Source organism: Gallus gallus, chromosome 4, assembly GCF_016699485.2.
Source record: "Gallus gallus isolate bGalGal1 chromosome 4, bGalGal1.mat.broiler.GRCg7b, whole genome shotgun sequence".
NCBI classification, from domain to species: Eukaryota; Metazoa; Chordata; class Aves; order Galliformes; family Phasianidae; genus Gallus; species Gallus gallus.
In genome coordinates, this window is record NC_052535.1 from 60,828,706 (window position 1) to 60,843,376 (window position 14,671).

Below are 14,671 nucleotides of genomic sequence, written 5' to 3' on the forward strand. Positions count from 1 at the left end.
GCTTGGTTGATATGGTATACCTTAGAAACTTCTAATACCTGGCGATTGATGGCATTGCCTTTCATAACACTGAGATTCGATACAGTTGAAATGCATTTATTTTGGAGACAAAAAGAGAACCTGAAGAATAATTTTTCTATTACTGCCATAATTTAATGACAGAAACAACACTGAATGGGTGTGTGCAACAAATGTTCCTGGGGTCATTTTAAAGAAGTTGAAGTAAACTGTCAGCACAGCCAAATGTTTCTTAGATGTGAGAAGAAGAAGGGTGGGACATGTGAGTGTGTTTGTCTTCGTTCACAGAGACACAGAATGGCCACGATTGGAAGGGTCCTCAAGGATCATGAATCTCCAACCCACCCCCACCCCGCCACAGGCAGGGCCACCAACCTGCACATTTAATACTAGACCAGGCTGCCTAGGGCCCCAGCCAACCTGGCCTTGAACACCTCCAGGGATGGGGCATCCACAGCTGGAACAGGGCAGCCTGTTCCAGCACCTCACCACTCCCATAGTAAAGAACTTCCCCCTGACATCCAACCTAAATCTTCCCTCCTTCAACTTAAAACCATTTCCCTTTGTCCTGTCATTATCTTCCCTTACAAAGAGTTGACTCCTCTCCTGTTTATAGTACCCTTTAGGTACTGTAAGACTGCAATGAGGTCACCCTGCAGCCTTCTTTTCTCTAAGCTGAACAAGCCCAGCTCCCTCAGCCTGTCTTTGGAGGGGGGGTGCTCCAGTCCTCTGATCATCTTTGTGGTCCTCCTCTGGACCCTCTCCAACTGCTCTCTGCCTTTCTTGTACTGGGGGCCCCATACCTGGACACAGTACTCCAGATGGGGCCTCACAAGAGCAGAGTAGAGAGGGACAATCACCTCCCTGTCCCTGCTGGCTACCCCTCTGCTGGTGGAGCCCAGGATACCATTTGCTTTCCAAGCTGCAAGAGCACACTGCTGGCTCATGTTAAGTTTGTCATCCATCAGGACCCCCAGGTCCTTCTCTGCAGGGCTACTCTCAAGGACTGCTCCTTCCAGTCTGTATATATACCTGGGATTCCTCTGGCCCAAGTGCAAAACCCTGCACTTTGCTGTGTTGAACCTCATTAGATTCACCTGGGCCCACCTTTCAAGTCTGTTGAGGTCCCTCTGAATGGCATCCCTTCCTTCCTCCGTGTCAACTGCACCACTCAGCTTGGTGTCATCAGAAAACTTCCTGAGAGTGCACTCAATTCCATCCTAGATGCCACTGATAAAGATGTTAAAGAGCACTGGTCCCAAGACAAACCTCTGGGGGAAGCTGCTCATTACCAGCCTCCCCCTGGATATAGAACCATTAATCATTACCCTCTGTCTGCAGTCTTTCAACCAATTCCTTATGCATCGGGTGGTCCACCTATCAAATCCACATCCCCCCGATTTGGAGATAAGGATATGGTGGGGGACCATGTCAAAGGCCTTCATTCATTTTTATGTTCCTTTCTTGCACATCGTACTTCTTTATTTGCTCTAAGCAAATCTGGGCTTCTAAGATTTTCAGGACACTGAATATTGAGTAAAAGGTGCAATGCAAAAAGTTTTAGGTATCTAAATTCCTAAGTTTATAAGACAGAAGTCATGTGGCCTTTAAAGGCATAATCTTTAGTGGGAAAATATTTCTAAGAGTGATAGATTTACACTCATGTTTGCTTTCTGTGAAGCGTAAAGCAAAAACTTGCACTTTTTTTACAAAAACTTTTTTATACTTCAAGGTTTGTTGTGGTCAATGAAACCAGTTGGTGTGGGGACAGTAGCATCTGATCAGAATTGGGATACAATTTAGTTTGCTACAAATACACTGTGAACACCTGCAGAGAAAGGGGGAACGGCGAAAAAGGAAGGGATTCTGAAACCAGACCATTAAATGCTGTAAGCAGATCCTGGGAAACACAAATTATTGCAAATGAAAATTACTAAATGAGCATGCATAGTTGGTAGGTCTGGATAAGAACAAGATTTTAGGAACATTGTCAACTTCAGTGGAGTGTTTTTAGAGACAGAAACTGCCAAATGCTTTTCTGCAATATGAGAATGCATGACAGTTTAAAACCCCGGTCTTTCTAATACTTTGGTATATTAAAAGCTAAAATGTTTCACTGCAAAATACATTTGAAAAAAAGAAATGAAGTGTTACATATATGAAACACTGATACTTCAAAAGTGGAAATACTGAATTGATGCCTTTTTACCTTTTCTAACCCAGACTAAAATGTTAATCTTAAAGTGACCCAGGCTTCTCTGGAATTAGGATTCCCTGGGTAGAAAGTGAAGTGCAGCTTGTCCTGTGGTAAATGTGATTTACTCTGCAGTTGATCTTCAGTCATTGCAATGCATCAGGAAGGTATACACCACTGTCAGAGATGGTGAGTGGATGCTGCAGAGTTTCCATGTCTATTGTGATTTGAATTTTGAGATGATAAGTAGTCCAGCTATAGCTACTGCTTACTGCTGACTACTGGGTTGCTTAAGTCCCAGACAAGGGCAGAATTCTCAGCCAGGCAATGTCGTCAGCTGGGAAAAAGAAATACATGGAAATATTCCCCTGTCTTCAAATAGCACCCAGAAATTAAGGTATATAGTCTATCTTTTCAGGGATCTGCATCTGAGGCCTCAGATCTGCTCTTTTTCCCTTCTGCACCAACAAAAATTTAATGCAGTAATTCAGATATTATAACCTTCCACTGCCAAATAAGCAGTGATAAATGAGTAGCCTTACTGGAACCTAAAACACCTGACCTGCTGGATTCCTCAGATCTCAACTGAACAAAGCTCAGTTCGTCTTATAACAATGCCAGAAGAACATCTATTCTTCTATCTCTAGTGGTAGAACATTGATTCATGTTGCGAAATGTCACTTGTCAAGCCTCGCCTAAGATCTTAACTATACACCTCTCTGCTTTCCTGCTTTCTTTCTCCAAGTAGACCTCTAAATTCTGTCTAAGCCCTACTATAGCATATAGAGTTTTTACTATGCAGCTAATAGGCACAGGTAGTGACTGTGTATGTTTTATCTTGGCTCTTTCCCTTGATGCCCGCGGTCTGATCTGCAGGTTATGAAAATGCTGAAGTCCAACTATAATCATATGCTACTGTGTTAGCACTTGTATGTGTTTGGAGGTCAGATTAAGATCAGCAGAATTCCTTTCTGCTGTGTTCTAGGCTAAGCTGTGGTGGCATGTTTGTTCTGGGAGTGATCCATGAGCACACACATCTCCACCCTTCAGTGTTTAGAGCCCAGAGAATCATAAACCAGATCTGTGCAACAACTGGTTGCTTTCTGCTGCTAGGTATGTGTGAAATGGCCACCACTTCAAGATTGTGCCTGGCTGCCTGATGTCATCATTCAGAACTCACTAACTTGAGCTGTCATCCTGCATGAAGGTATTGCTTAATTTTACTCTGCTTTTCCTCTATATTCTCTGGACAAACAGTGTGCTTGACTTTACACTCTGTTACAGATTTGTCATGTCCTTTCCAGCTTTTGAAAAACTAAGTATCATTAAATTTACAGTGGAGTTGTGGAAGCTTGAGAACTTCATGTGTTTTCATGCCACGTAAATAAGCATAGATGTGTCCTCTGCCTCAGAAATCCTGTGCTTTGCTGAATGTGCACAACTGTGTGTACCCTAGAGTCTGCCTTGCACAGTAGTATCTACTAGTTCTTGCCAATCATGCAAGAAAGGATTGATATAAATAGAGGATTGAACAGGAATCAGTCGCTAGGTGAGATAAAATGCAGGTTTTATGTTGACGAAGGATATGGTGCAGAGACAGAAAAGATGCAGAATACTTGATAGTACTGTTCTGTTGGAATAATACTCTCCATAAAGTGTTAATTATTGTGCTTCATTAGCCCCAGTGCCATCTCTTTCAGAGATTACAGAGCAGCAGAGTAGTAAAACACAGGGGAAAATTCTCCTCAGAGTATTTTAGTGTGACTTCAAGTGTCTGCACTGAGGGTCAACTTATCAGTGCTGAAGCACATGCTGCAGCATGGAACTAATTTGGTCTTCCCACAGCTGTGAAATGGGGATAAAACAGGCCCTCCAGCATTTCTGCTGCAAAGGAGCATGGTTCTGCTTTCCATTTTGGCATCTTAAAACTAAGAATGAGGACTACCTTCTGTCAGGCTGTTGCTGAACGTGAGCTGAACTCAGTGCTCTGGCTATGTGTTGAGCATCTGGCTAGTTGAGCCCTGCAGTGGGGTCCTGAGGGAGAGGCTTCTGTATCTGTGACACACAGGTGCACCAGTGCTGGTACATCAAGCAGCAGGGTCTGTTGTGGCCAGAGGAACATACTGAGCAAATAACTCTCCAGAGAAGAGGTAGATAGGTCACTGGAAAATGTGAACTCACAAATGATGTTAAAAGGATACTTGAAACTTTTATCTGGAGTTTAAAAAAAAAATTCTTATTTTAATATAATAGAAAAGGTCTTGTTATTATTTATTAAAATTAATATACTCTACCGTCACATAAATTCCCTTTTTAAGAAGGGATACTTAATGTGGTTCCAAAGGATCCTTACCGAGCACTGTTTTCACAGTGAGAGAAATATCTCCACAGCAGTAACATCCCATCTGCTTTTGGAACATTGCCCCGCATCTTTCCAGAGCCTTGGGTATCAGCCAGGGCCGTAACGGAGTCTCTTCACTCTGCGCCGCGCCGGGCCCCGCTTTCGCTTTCACTTCTCCTTCCGTCCCCGGGCGGCCACACCTCGCGGTTTTCGTGCATCAGCGCCCAGCGGCCCCATGCTGGAGGAGGTGAAGCTCGCCGAGGTAAGTGCCTGTCTTTCTTCCCTTATCGGTAACGAACGGGGGTGTCAGAGAGTAAAGCAAAAGCTCTGCTCTGGAGTTTTTCGATTTCTTGGCTTGTGGCTTTCTCTTAATTTGCAAAAAGAAAGTTAGCAATTGCTATTGCTGTTTGCTTAACGAGAACGTGCCTTGGTGCTTGTGCCCAGCGCTGGGGTCCCAGCTGGCTGAGGGAGTCCTGCTGAAAAAAAAAAAGCAATAGTGGGGAAGCAGGAATGTCCCTCCCTGCAGATGCTGGAGGCTCCCTGCTGCAGTTTTGCATTTTTTAAGATCGTTACTTGTATCACTGAGAACTCCAGTTCTGTCTGTTTTCCCTTATGAATTATTCTGTAACCTTGCCTTTTAAGTCTGATAATATTTACTTCACCAGGTTCCCAATGAAAGCATAAAACAGTTCAAACTGCCTCCAAACTTCCTTCAATGAAAATAGCCAAGCACAAGAAGGCAGCCCTGTTGGCCTGGTTGGAGGTCAGCCAAAGAGCAGTGTTGGGGTTTGCCTAGTGCATTTCTTGCTTCTTTCAAACTTAGTGATGAAATGAGAACAATTAGGGAGCAATCTCATCTTCCTCAGCTGGAGAGATGAGCCTCTGTGTTCAGTACATGCCTGCAAGACTGCTGGGTTGGGTTGTTTGCTGTCACCTCCCCTCTCCTGTTTGCTCACAGGTGAGCAGTGAACCAGTCTGAACTGCAAGAGGCAGGGCAGGTTCACATGCGGTGCTTAGCAAGGAAATTAACTTTTATTAAGACTTAATCAGTATTTTGCAATCCTTCGAGCACAGCTTTATAATGCTTTAAGTTCTTCTTTCTCTTGCTTATCTCCTTGCTCCCACTCAATTTTACTAAGGTCTTTTGCTATGGGGTCAGGTTGCTCCCAAGAAAAACCTCACCATGTCCCCCTCTGGCCGTTGTAACGTGGCTTTATGCCGCTGAAGCAGTCCTAACATGCTCTTCCTGCACAGTCAGGTCTGTATTTTGTAGTCTGTGTATTTTCAAATATTTTAAGCACAGCTGAAGTTCAGGGCATAGGTGATTAACACTGAGGGGGCTGTGTATAATTTGTCATATTTATATGTCAATTATTATTATTTGTTTATATGCATACTAAAGCAATGCAAAATTAATTAGAAAAGGGAGAGTTGTTGGAAATTTGTATTAGTTATAAACAAACTGTTAGTATCTCTTTAAACATAATTATTGTCAGTGAAGAGCGGTTATTACACATACCTTTTCCACTGAAATGGATAGTACCTCATGGGTGAAAAATGGTGTTTGCTCAAACTGCATGAATTTTTTGTGCCTGTCTTGCTTAAGCCTTCAGTTTAAGGTATAAGGTATGAGTTGTATCAAAATATTTGTGACTTGTTAACATTTGTTCATTCTGCCTTTGCAGATAAAACTATGGGATGCTCTATTCCTTGCTGGAACAGCTTATCTTTCAGACTGGTGTCTGTTTGCTTACTGTGTGCATCAGTTGGAAAGCAATGTCAGATCAGAAATACAATGGCAGATTGTAGTCACCTAAAGCTGACACAAATTCCTTCTGATCTTCCAAAAAACATAACAGGCTTGGACATTTCCCATAATCAGCTAAAAAAGCTAGTTCCTGAAAATCTGACCGAGTACAGCAATCTGATTTACTTAAATGCAGGATACAACATCATCTCTAAACTGCAACCAGGATTGTGCAAAAGTTTGCCCCTGTTGCAAATCTTGAAGCTAGAACACAATCAATTGCACGAACTCCCTGATGGAGTGTTTGCTTCCTGCAGCAACCTGACTGAGCTCAATCTAGGATATAACATCATAGAAGTAAAAAATGATCCTTTCAAAACCCTGGAGGTAAGCTTTAGAAATACACCTTTTCTGGTAAATAAAGTATGTATGTGGAATTTATTGCATGTGTATACAAAGCATGTGCCTATTTGCATTTGAAAATACCCAGCATATGATCTTTGTTGATTTCCTAAAGAAAAGGCCTAGTGGCTTATTATGTCAGAATATGCTGCAGTCTCAGATGTCCTGGGAGCCAATGCTCTCCATCCCTTTTTCTCTGCTGCATCTTGTCAAATGATCTCTCCATACAGGATTTATGCTGATGAAGTATGGTGTGGTCAGGAATCTGACTTGCATGAGGCCTAATGACGGTTGCTAGCCTAAATCCTCAAGGTCAGGGTGTAAACACTCAGTCTGTAAAGATCAATACTTAGGCTAAATGTACTATCTCCCAGGGCTTTGGGGATTGGGAAAATAAAAAGGCTTTTAGTTGCCTTTGTTTCTCCTGGTAGGTTAGGTGTGGTTAAGTATTATCTGTAGCGTATTTGTGGTCAGGAGTCATGTAAAAGTAAGAGTCTGAGGAGAAAAGAGAATTAGTACGCATGTTTTGGATAGGTCTGAACACTTCTTTTACACTCAGTATTCCAATTAAGTTACATAAAATGTGCTTGCTAGCTCTCGACTATACACAAAGCAGTGCAGGGAGCAGAACTGAAGTTGCGGTCCTCCCTTTACCACTGCCCCGTTGATGGGGCTTGGAGCACACAGAAAGCTTTTTCCTGTAGGATCTGGAAAGCTTCCATTCTTTATGACAAATTTATTTTAGTTGTAGTATTGCAACCAATTTCTAGTACAATATTTCAGAGTGTTCTTTTAATTTCATACAAAGGTTTTTTTATACTTTTATTTACATCTTCTCTACAGAACTTGAATATTTTGGATCTATCTCATAATCATTTGAAGTCAGCAAATTTAGGTTTGCAGCAACAGCTGAAGAACCTTCGTGAGCTTGTGTTGTACAGCAACCAAATCACTGAGTTAAACAAGGAAGACTTGAAATTTCTTAGCAACACTTCATTGAATAGCCTTGATTTGTCATCAAATCCCCTGAAAGAGGTAGGAAGCATTTCAGTAGAAATTCAGCCTGTGTAAGTATAGAATGGAACTATCCTGATTTAACCTATGTGATTGTATGGCTTCTGCTTTATGATTATATTTTGCATCTATCAAGATCAAGCCTGCAACTATTCCATTGCATATAGGATTGCTCCTGATCTTCAGATGTAATACAAAATTATTTTCCTGCCACTGAATAAGAGCTGGTCCTATGTAGACCAGAGACCTCAAGCAAGAGCTAGATCAAGTTCCTCTGTGAACCCTAATCAAATGTATTTTATACAGGGCTTTTTTTATGAACTGAAGATGAACAGCTGAAAAAATCCAAGTTTGGGAAAAGTGTAATATGCAAAACTAGTTCAATAATATAGGTCTCCGTAGTTATCAGTGAGAAACTTCATTTGTGCATGTGGGGTACTCCAGAGAAATAATCTTTGCAGAAAAATATATCAACCTCTTTGTTGTGCATGTTTGGTTTTTTTAAGTGTGTGTTGGCTCTGCCACCTACCTTGTTCTCTAGCTTGTTCTCTATCAGTGTTAAAATACAAACCTTTGTAGAGTGATGGTAAGTGTTGTATTTCTAAACTTGCGTGAATAGTGATATTCCCTTTTTTTTTTTTTTTTGCCAGTTGATTCATCTGTATAAACTTTTACATTATAATTGCAAGAATATTTTGAATTGGCATAAGTTTTACCATAGTTAAGAGAGGCAATCCCTCTCTCTCCATTCCCAGTCTGCCTGATACTCTCACTTGAATAACCTTCCCAAATTTAGGCTTTAACGTTTAACTTTCTCATGTAACTCTCTTGTTTAGGTCAAAACACGTTTTTCCCTTCTTTTTAGTTTCACACAGGATGTTTACATGCAATTGGAAATCTGTTTGGCCTTATACTGAACAATGTTGAACTTGGTGAAAATCGTACAAAGACACTTTGTACAGAATTATCAGACACAGCAATTCAGAACCTCTCACTGAGCCATGTGAAGCTTTCGCACATTAACAGGTTAACTCTCCAGGGACTGCAAGGAACAAACCTCACAGTTTTAAACCTTTCAAAAAATTCTCTCTCTGTGATAGAGGATGACTCATTTCAGTGGCTGTCAAAATTAGAGTACTTAAACTTGGAGGATAATAACATCATTAATGTGTCTTCGCATTTATTTTATGGATTGTCCAGCATTACACATCTGAATCTGATAAACTCACTTACTGGGAAAATTGAAGATTTTTCCTTCCAATGGTTACACCACTTGGAGTACCTTATAATGGATAATAACAATTTTCCACGGATTACCACTAACATGTTCACAGGTCTGAAAAACCTGAAATATCTAAGTCTTTATAACTGCAACACAAACTTACAAAGAATAACTAATAAAACATTTGTATCACTTGCTAATTCCAGCTTGCAGGTTCTCAATCTTACAAAAACAAGAATCTCTACAGTAGAAAGTGGGGCATTTTCCTCCTTGGGACAACTGAAAATTCTTGATCTTGGTCTCAATGAAATTAATCAAGAGCTCACAGGTCATGAGTTTGAAGGTCTCAATAATATAGAATATATTTATCTTTCTTACAACAAAAATGTGACTTTGCGAAGTGAATCATTTATTTTTGTTCCAAGTCTTAGAAAACTGATGTTAAGGAAGGTAGGTTGCAATAATCTGGCAATTTCTCCTTCACCTTTTCATCCACTGCGGAATCTGACTGTCCTAGACATCAGCAATAACAACATAGCAAACATAAAGGAAGACTTGTTCAATGGACTTCATGAACTCGATATTCTGAATTTGCAGCACAATAATTTAGCTCGACTTTGGAAATGTGCAAACCCAGGAGGACCTGTTCTTTTTTTAAAAGACGTTCCCAACTTGCATATTCTTAATTTAAAATCAAATGGCTTTGATGAGATTCCAGTTCATGTTTTCAAGGGTCTGCATCAGTTAAAAGACTTGGATTTAGGATCAAATAATTTGAATTTGCTGCCAGCGACTTTATTTGATCACCAAACCTCTCTAAATACGTTGAACCTTCAGAAAAATCTAATAACCTCAGTTGAAGAAAACGTGTTTGGTCCAGCTTTCAAGAGCCTGAGAACACTAGAGATGGATTTCAATCCATTTGATTGCACCTGTGAAAGCATTTCTTGGTTTGCTAGTTGGCTAAACGACACTCAAGCATATATACCCGGATTGCAGTCTCAGTACATTTGTAACACCCCACCTAAATATCACGGTACTCTGGTGTTGCATTTTGATACCTCAGCCTGCAAGGACAGTGCTCCATTTAAGCTTCTGTTTTTGATCACTACCACTGTTGTGATGCAATTCATGTTCATTGTTCTTCTCATCCATTTTGAAGGGTGGAGAATAGCTTTCTACTGGAATATTTCTATAAATCGAATACTTGGCTTTAAAGAGCTTGACAGACTACCGGGAGTGTTTGATTATGATGCCTATGTTATTCATGCAAGAAAGGACACAAATTGGGTGTTGACAAACTTCACCTCTCTGGAAGAAAATGAGCAATTTCAAGTTAAGTTTTGTCTAGAAGAACGAGACTTCGAAGCAGGAATATCTGAGTTTGAAGCTATAATTAACTGCATAAGAAGGAGCAGGAAGATTATTTTTATTGTGACTGAACATCTCTTACAGGATCCATGGTGCAGGAAGTGAGTAGAATATAAAACACTGTATGTAAGGGGAAAATTTCTTAGCAGGTTTTTAACAAGGTAAATTATTTTGCTATTTAGATTAATAAAAAATGCAATGCAAATTCTCCGTTAATATATCCTACTTTTGGAACAGTTACAAATTTAATAAACTTAATTGCTGTACATGTACACTAGTAGATATTTGAATCCATCTGCATATATGTCTTTTTTTTTCTTTTCAAAAAGTCAAACTGTTACCTTTGCAGACTGCTTTCCTTAAAATTATGTGTTTGAAACAGAACAGTCATTGGTGTGATCACTAGCATCCATTTTTATATATCTTTAAGCAACTCTTTTCACTGCTCTTCAGCAGTGATCTCAAATCTGAAGGAACCTTGCTAATTATGGCTAGGTCAAGACAGTAGACTTAGGTTATATTTTTAGAGGATGCTTTATTCTTTATTTAAAAGGTAACTAATCTGATGTAAGTAATGAGAGTTTTATATCATAAAACATACATTAAGACTTCACTTTGAATTTAGACCCTGATTTTACAGCACAGTATTATGTGCACTATCAAAAGATCTATTTGTCATTTGTTCCCAAGCCTGAGCTTAAAACTTTGTCTTATGTTTCTTTCAGGTTTAAGGTGCATCATGCTTTACAGCAAGCTATTGAGCAAAGTCGAGACTCCATCATACTGATCTTTCTTCATAATATACAAGATTACAAGTTGAATCATGCACTTTGCTTGAGAAGAGGAATGTTCAGATCTTGCTGCATCTTGAACTGGCCAGTTCAGAAGGAAAGAATCAATGCATTTCATCAGCAGTTAATGATGGCACTTAAATCTAATAGTAAAGTGCGCTGAATTCAGTTTTCTGATGTTAGAAAACTAGCAGGTCTTCAGTAAAAACTGAGAAAAAAAAAAGTTTGTCATAATGGAATAAGTCACTGAAGGTTGCTAATTTATATTTACTTGTCTAAGTTCATGTACTTGCCGATATTGTAGTTCACCTGCACTGAAGTAATCACAATTGATAGTCATTTCAGTATGTGCTTCAACAACGTGAGAAATTCTGAAAAGCGGTGAGAATGACTGAAGTCCTAGAAAAAATATCCATCTGATGTAATGCAGAAAAGCCGCGGACTCTCTACTTTAAAAGCGTATATAGAAGAGAATGCAATGATAGAATTTCAAATCCTGTCTAGAAAGGAGAATGGACACTACCACTTGTTTTTAAATCTCGAAGGAAAATAAATAGAAAACAAACTTGAAATTTTTTCTGTATGAAGCACAATAGCATGGAAATGATTTCTATAGTTGAAGCCTTTGAAAAGGGATAAATCCGGTGGAATTCTTTAGTGTAATTTATTATACATTCATTTGGTATTTTCTTCCTTAAAATACTTTACAGAAAACTTGGGGTAGTTAACAATTGCATAGCATTAAGGTTCAAACTTATAAGCTAGTACCTTGATCTGGAGAGAGCTGAGAATCAGCAAAGCATGCTCCAAAATGTTGTTTATCGTGTTTGATGCTCATTGCAATTCTGTGGAGAGTTTTAGCACAATTTATTGTGAAGTAGACTTTAGACAGTTGTTTGAATATTCCTATTAATGTTTAATTTTTTCTCTGATGGTTGTTGTTGTCTTTCTTTTTTTCTTTCTTTTTTTTTTTTTAAGTTGTTCGATCTTTCATTAACTCAGGAATATTTTTGCTTTTACTTTTTGTTCCCCCCTAGCATTTCCATCATCAATTTCAATACTACCATTATGCCAAGAACTCTATTCTACTGCTTTAGAAAATAGATTTCAAAGAGTTTAACACTTAAACTTTTAAGCAGCTTTTTTATGATCTGTACATACAGATTAAAAATTTCAGTAGGTTCCTGTGTCCCGTGATAATAAAATAGAAATGAATAATACTGAAATATAAATTTAATGAACTGGGTTTTGCACGCACTGGAAGAGCTGAAAGCAAAGTAGACTACTTTTACTGGCCCAGGAAGTCCTGAAGTGAAAACAAAAGGCTTTGTTTACAGATGAAGTGATAGATGATGATTCCCTAATTACAGTAATAGGATTATCCCATTGTGATGCTTTCATCTCATCTTTCGGTCCTTTTCAGGCTAAGTGACAAATTCTCTCTTCGTGCATAGGCCGTGAAAGCTGAGGAGGCAAGGTGGTAAGGATGGGGTGCCAGGGCTGCACCTTGTCAATCGTTTTTTCTCTTATTCAAAGACCAACACGTGAAAGGGTGCTTATGTTTCCTAACCCCGCAATAGCAAAATACAGCAGAATTTCTCATTTCACCTCAACATGAATTGTTTAGGATATCTTAGCATTTCACATGTATATTAAGTTGCAAAAATTTACAGAGAAACTCTGAGGACAAACTGATATGAGAAATCAAATCAAATGATCAAATGGTCTTTTCTGGCCCTTAAACTGATAAATGACAGCTTGTCTAAATTCTATAAAGATACCCTTGTAATCACAACTTCCCACTAAATTGATCTCTGAACAGTGGATAGATGTGTTATGGATACTTTTGCAATATAGCTAATGCAAACTAAGTGCAATTGCTTGTAAATGATAATCAATTTAAATGATAAAAGTATGACAGTGTTCTAAATATTTTAGTTTTGACACTCAGTTTAAAATAATTAATTGAGAAAAAAATACATTGTAAATGATCACAATGAGAATTAGAGTAATGTTAAAAAAAAAAAAAGAAAGAATTAAGCACAGGGTCAATAGTAAAACATGAATATATTTGACATAACATTTTTGTACAACGCTTCCCTGTTTGCCTGGTCTTCCTTGTTCTACTCCTACATATTTGTTTGACAGTATTATTGAGGGTGAATAAATGGGCTTACCTACCGTGGTGAATAGTTTTAAATCCTTTCAGGATTAACACGCTACATCTGAACTGCCCAGATTCTATACAGTGGGGGGCATCAGGCCACATTATAGTGATTTGCTGAGAAGACAGAGATCAAATGAGTGAAAAGCAGTACCACAGTCGTAGCGTAAAAGATACTATCTCAGACTAAAGAGGAATGATCTGTATTAAAATCAGGATATCTAAAGAGCTGGAATGCTTGAGTGAGGTAGAATGTTCAGGTTTGTAGAGCTGAGTTGGAACCTCTCTATGCTGTGGTTCTTGGATTATGGGGAGTAGTGAGCGAGTTCATGACGTTCATAATAGATTCTGTTTCAGAGTAAATGAATGAATCTTCATGAATCTCTTTTACTGAAGAAGTGCATTAGGGCTCTAAGTTCCCAAATGAGGGATGTTCAGCTATGACAAATGTTGCATACCAAAAATGTTTTGGTAAATTTCATTGTGACAGGGTGAGGAGTAGATGCAAATCTGGATGCCTTTCTGGACCTTTTCTTCCTAGTCCCTTCCCTTCTTTCTTGTAGTCCCCTTTAGATAGTGAAGTTTTTTTTTGATGTGTGGTCCTGGTCTTTTATATATATACGGGGAAGTGTGGAACCCTTCAGCCTGTGCTGCTCTTCTGGTTGCTGCCATAGGCCATGTCACAGTCACAGTCACAATCACATAGCTGTCACAGTCTAAGCTGGCACGTTGTTTCCCTCTACCATAACACTGGCCATGAGTGTGCCCAGGTTGCTGCTGGTACAACTATGCTTCTCTCTGTACAGACAGACAGCTCTACAATGCTAGAGCAGTGTTTGCCCCAACCCACACAGGCTTTTGTTCCTGACCCTGCTGCTCTCCCAGTCACAGGGGCTGGGCTGATGCCATCTTTGTACATGGGTGCTTCCTGCTGCAGCTGCCTGGTGTGCTGTGAAAGGCTGCTGGAGGAGTCACTCGCCCTACTTGCCTCTTAGTCTTTCCTTGTGCAGATAGGAGTGCAGTGGATGAAGAAAGGGCTTGAAGTGGGGCACTGACAAGCTGTCAGCTGATTTCTATCCCTCACGGTGAGGTGGACTTTTAATTAAAGGGAAAATGTCGTCTTTTATTTCCTTTGCTCAGAGGCAGTATTTCACACCTGACGCGACGACAAGGCGTAGGCTGATGGCTCTGCCTGGGCGGTGCGTGCCCACTGGGTTTGTTTAGCCTAGCAACGCCGGAGGGGAGGAGAGGACAGGGCCGGGCCAGGCTCGCAGGGTGGGGAAAGGGGCTTCCACCCCGCTGCCATGAACCTAGCGGCGCTAGAACTGGGCTCCCTCCTGGTCTGGCTCCGCCGCTCCGCCGCGGGTCCCAGCCCGGCCGCCCCCAGCCCCCGGCCGCCCTCCGGAG

The 14,671-nt window shown here is 40.1% G+C and overlaps 1 protein-coding gene across 1 annotated transcript; it reads left to right on the plus strand.

Annotated features, from left to right (window-relative positions):
* Positions 1–4,775: 4,775 nt before the first annotated feature.
* Positions 4,776–14,388, plus strand: TLR3 (toll like receptor 3). Its single transcript, NM_001011691.4, has 5 exons — positions 4,776–4,815; positions 6,239–6,687; positions 7,546–7,737; positions 8,582–10,410; positions 11,035–14,388. The coding sequence occupies exons 2-5, from the start codon at positions 6,247–6,249 to the stop codon at positions 11,261–11,263; spliced, it is 2,691 nt and encodes an 896-aa protein (NP_001011691.4). The 5' UTR covers positions 4,776–4,815; positions 6,239–6,246; the 3' UTR covers positions 11,264–14,388.
* Positions 14,389–14,671: the final 283 nt, after the last annotated feature.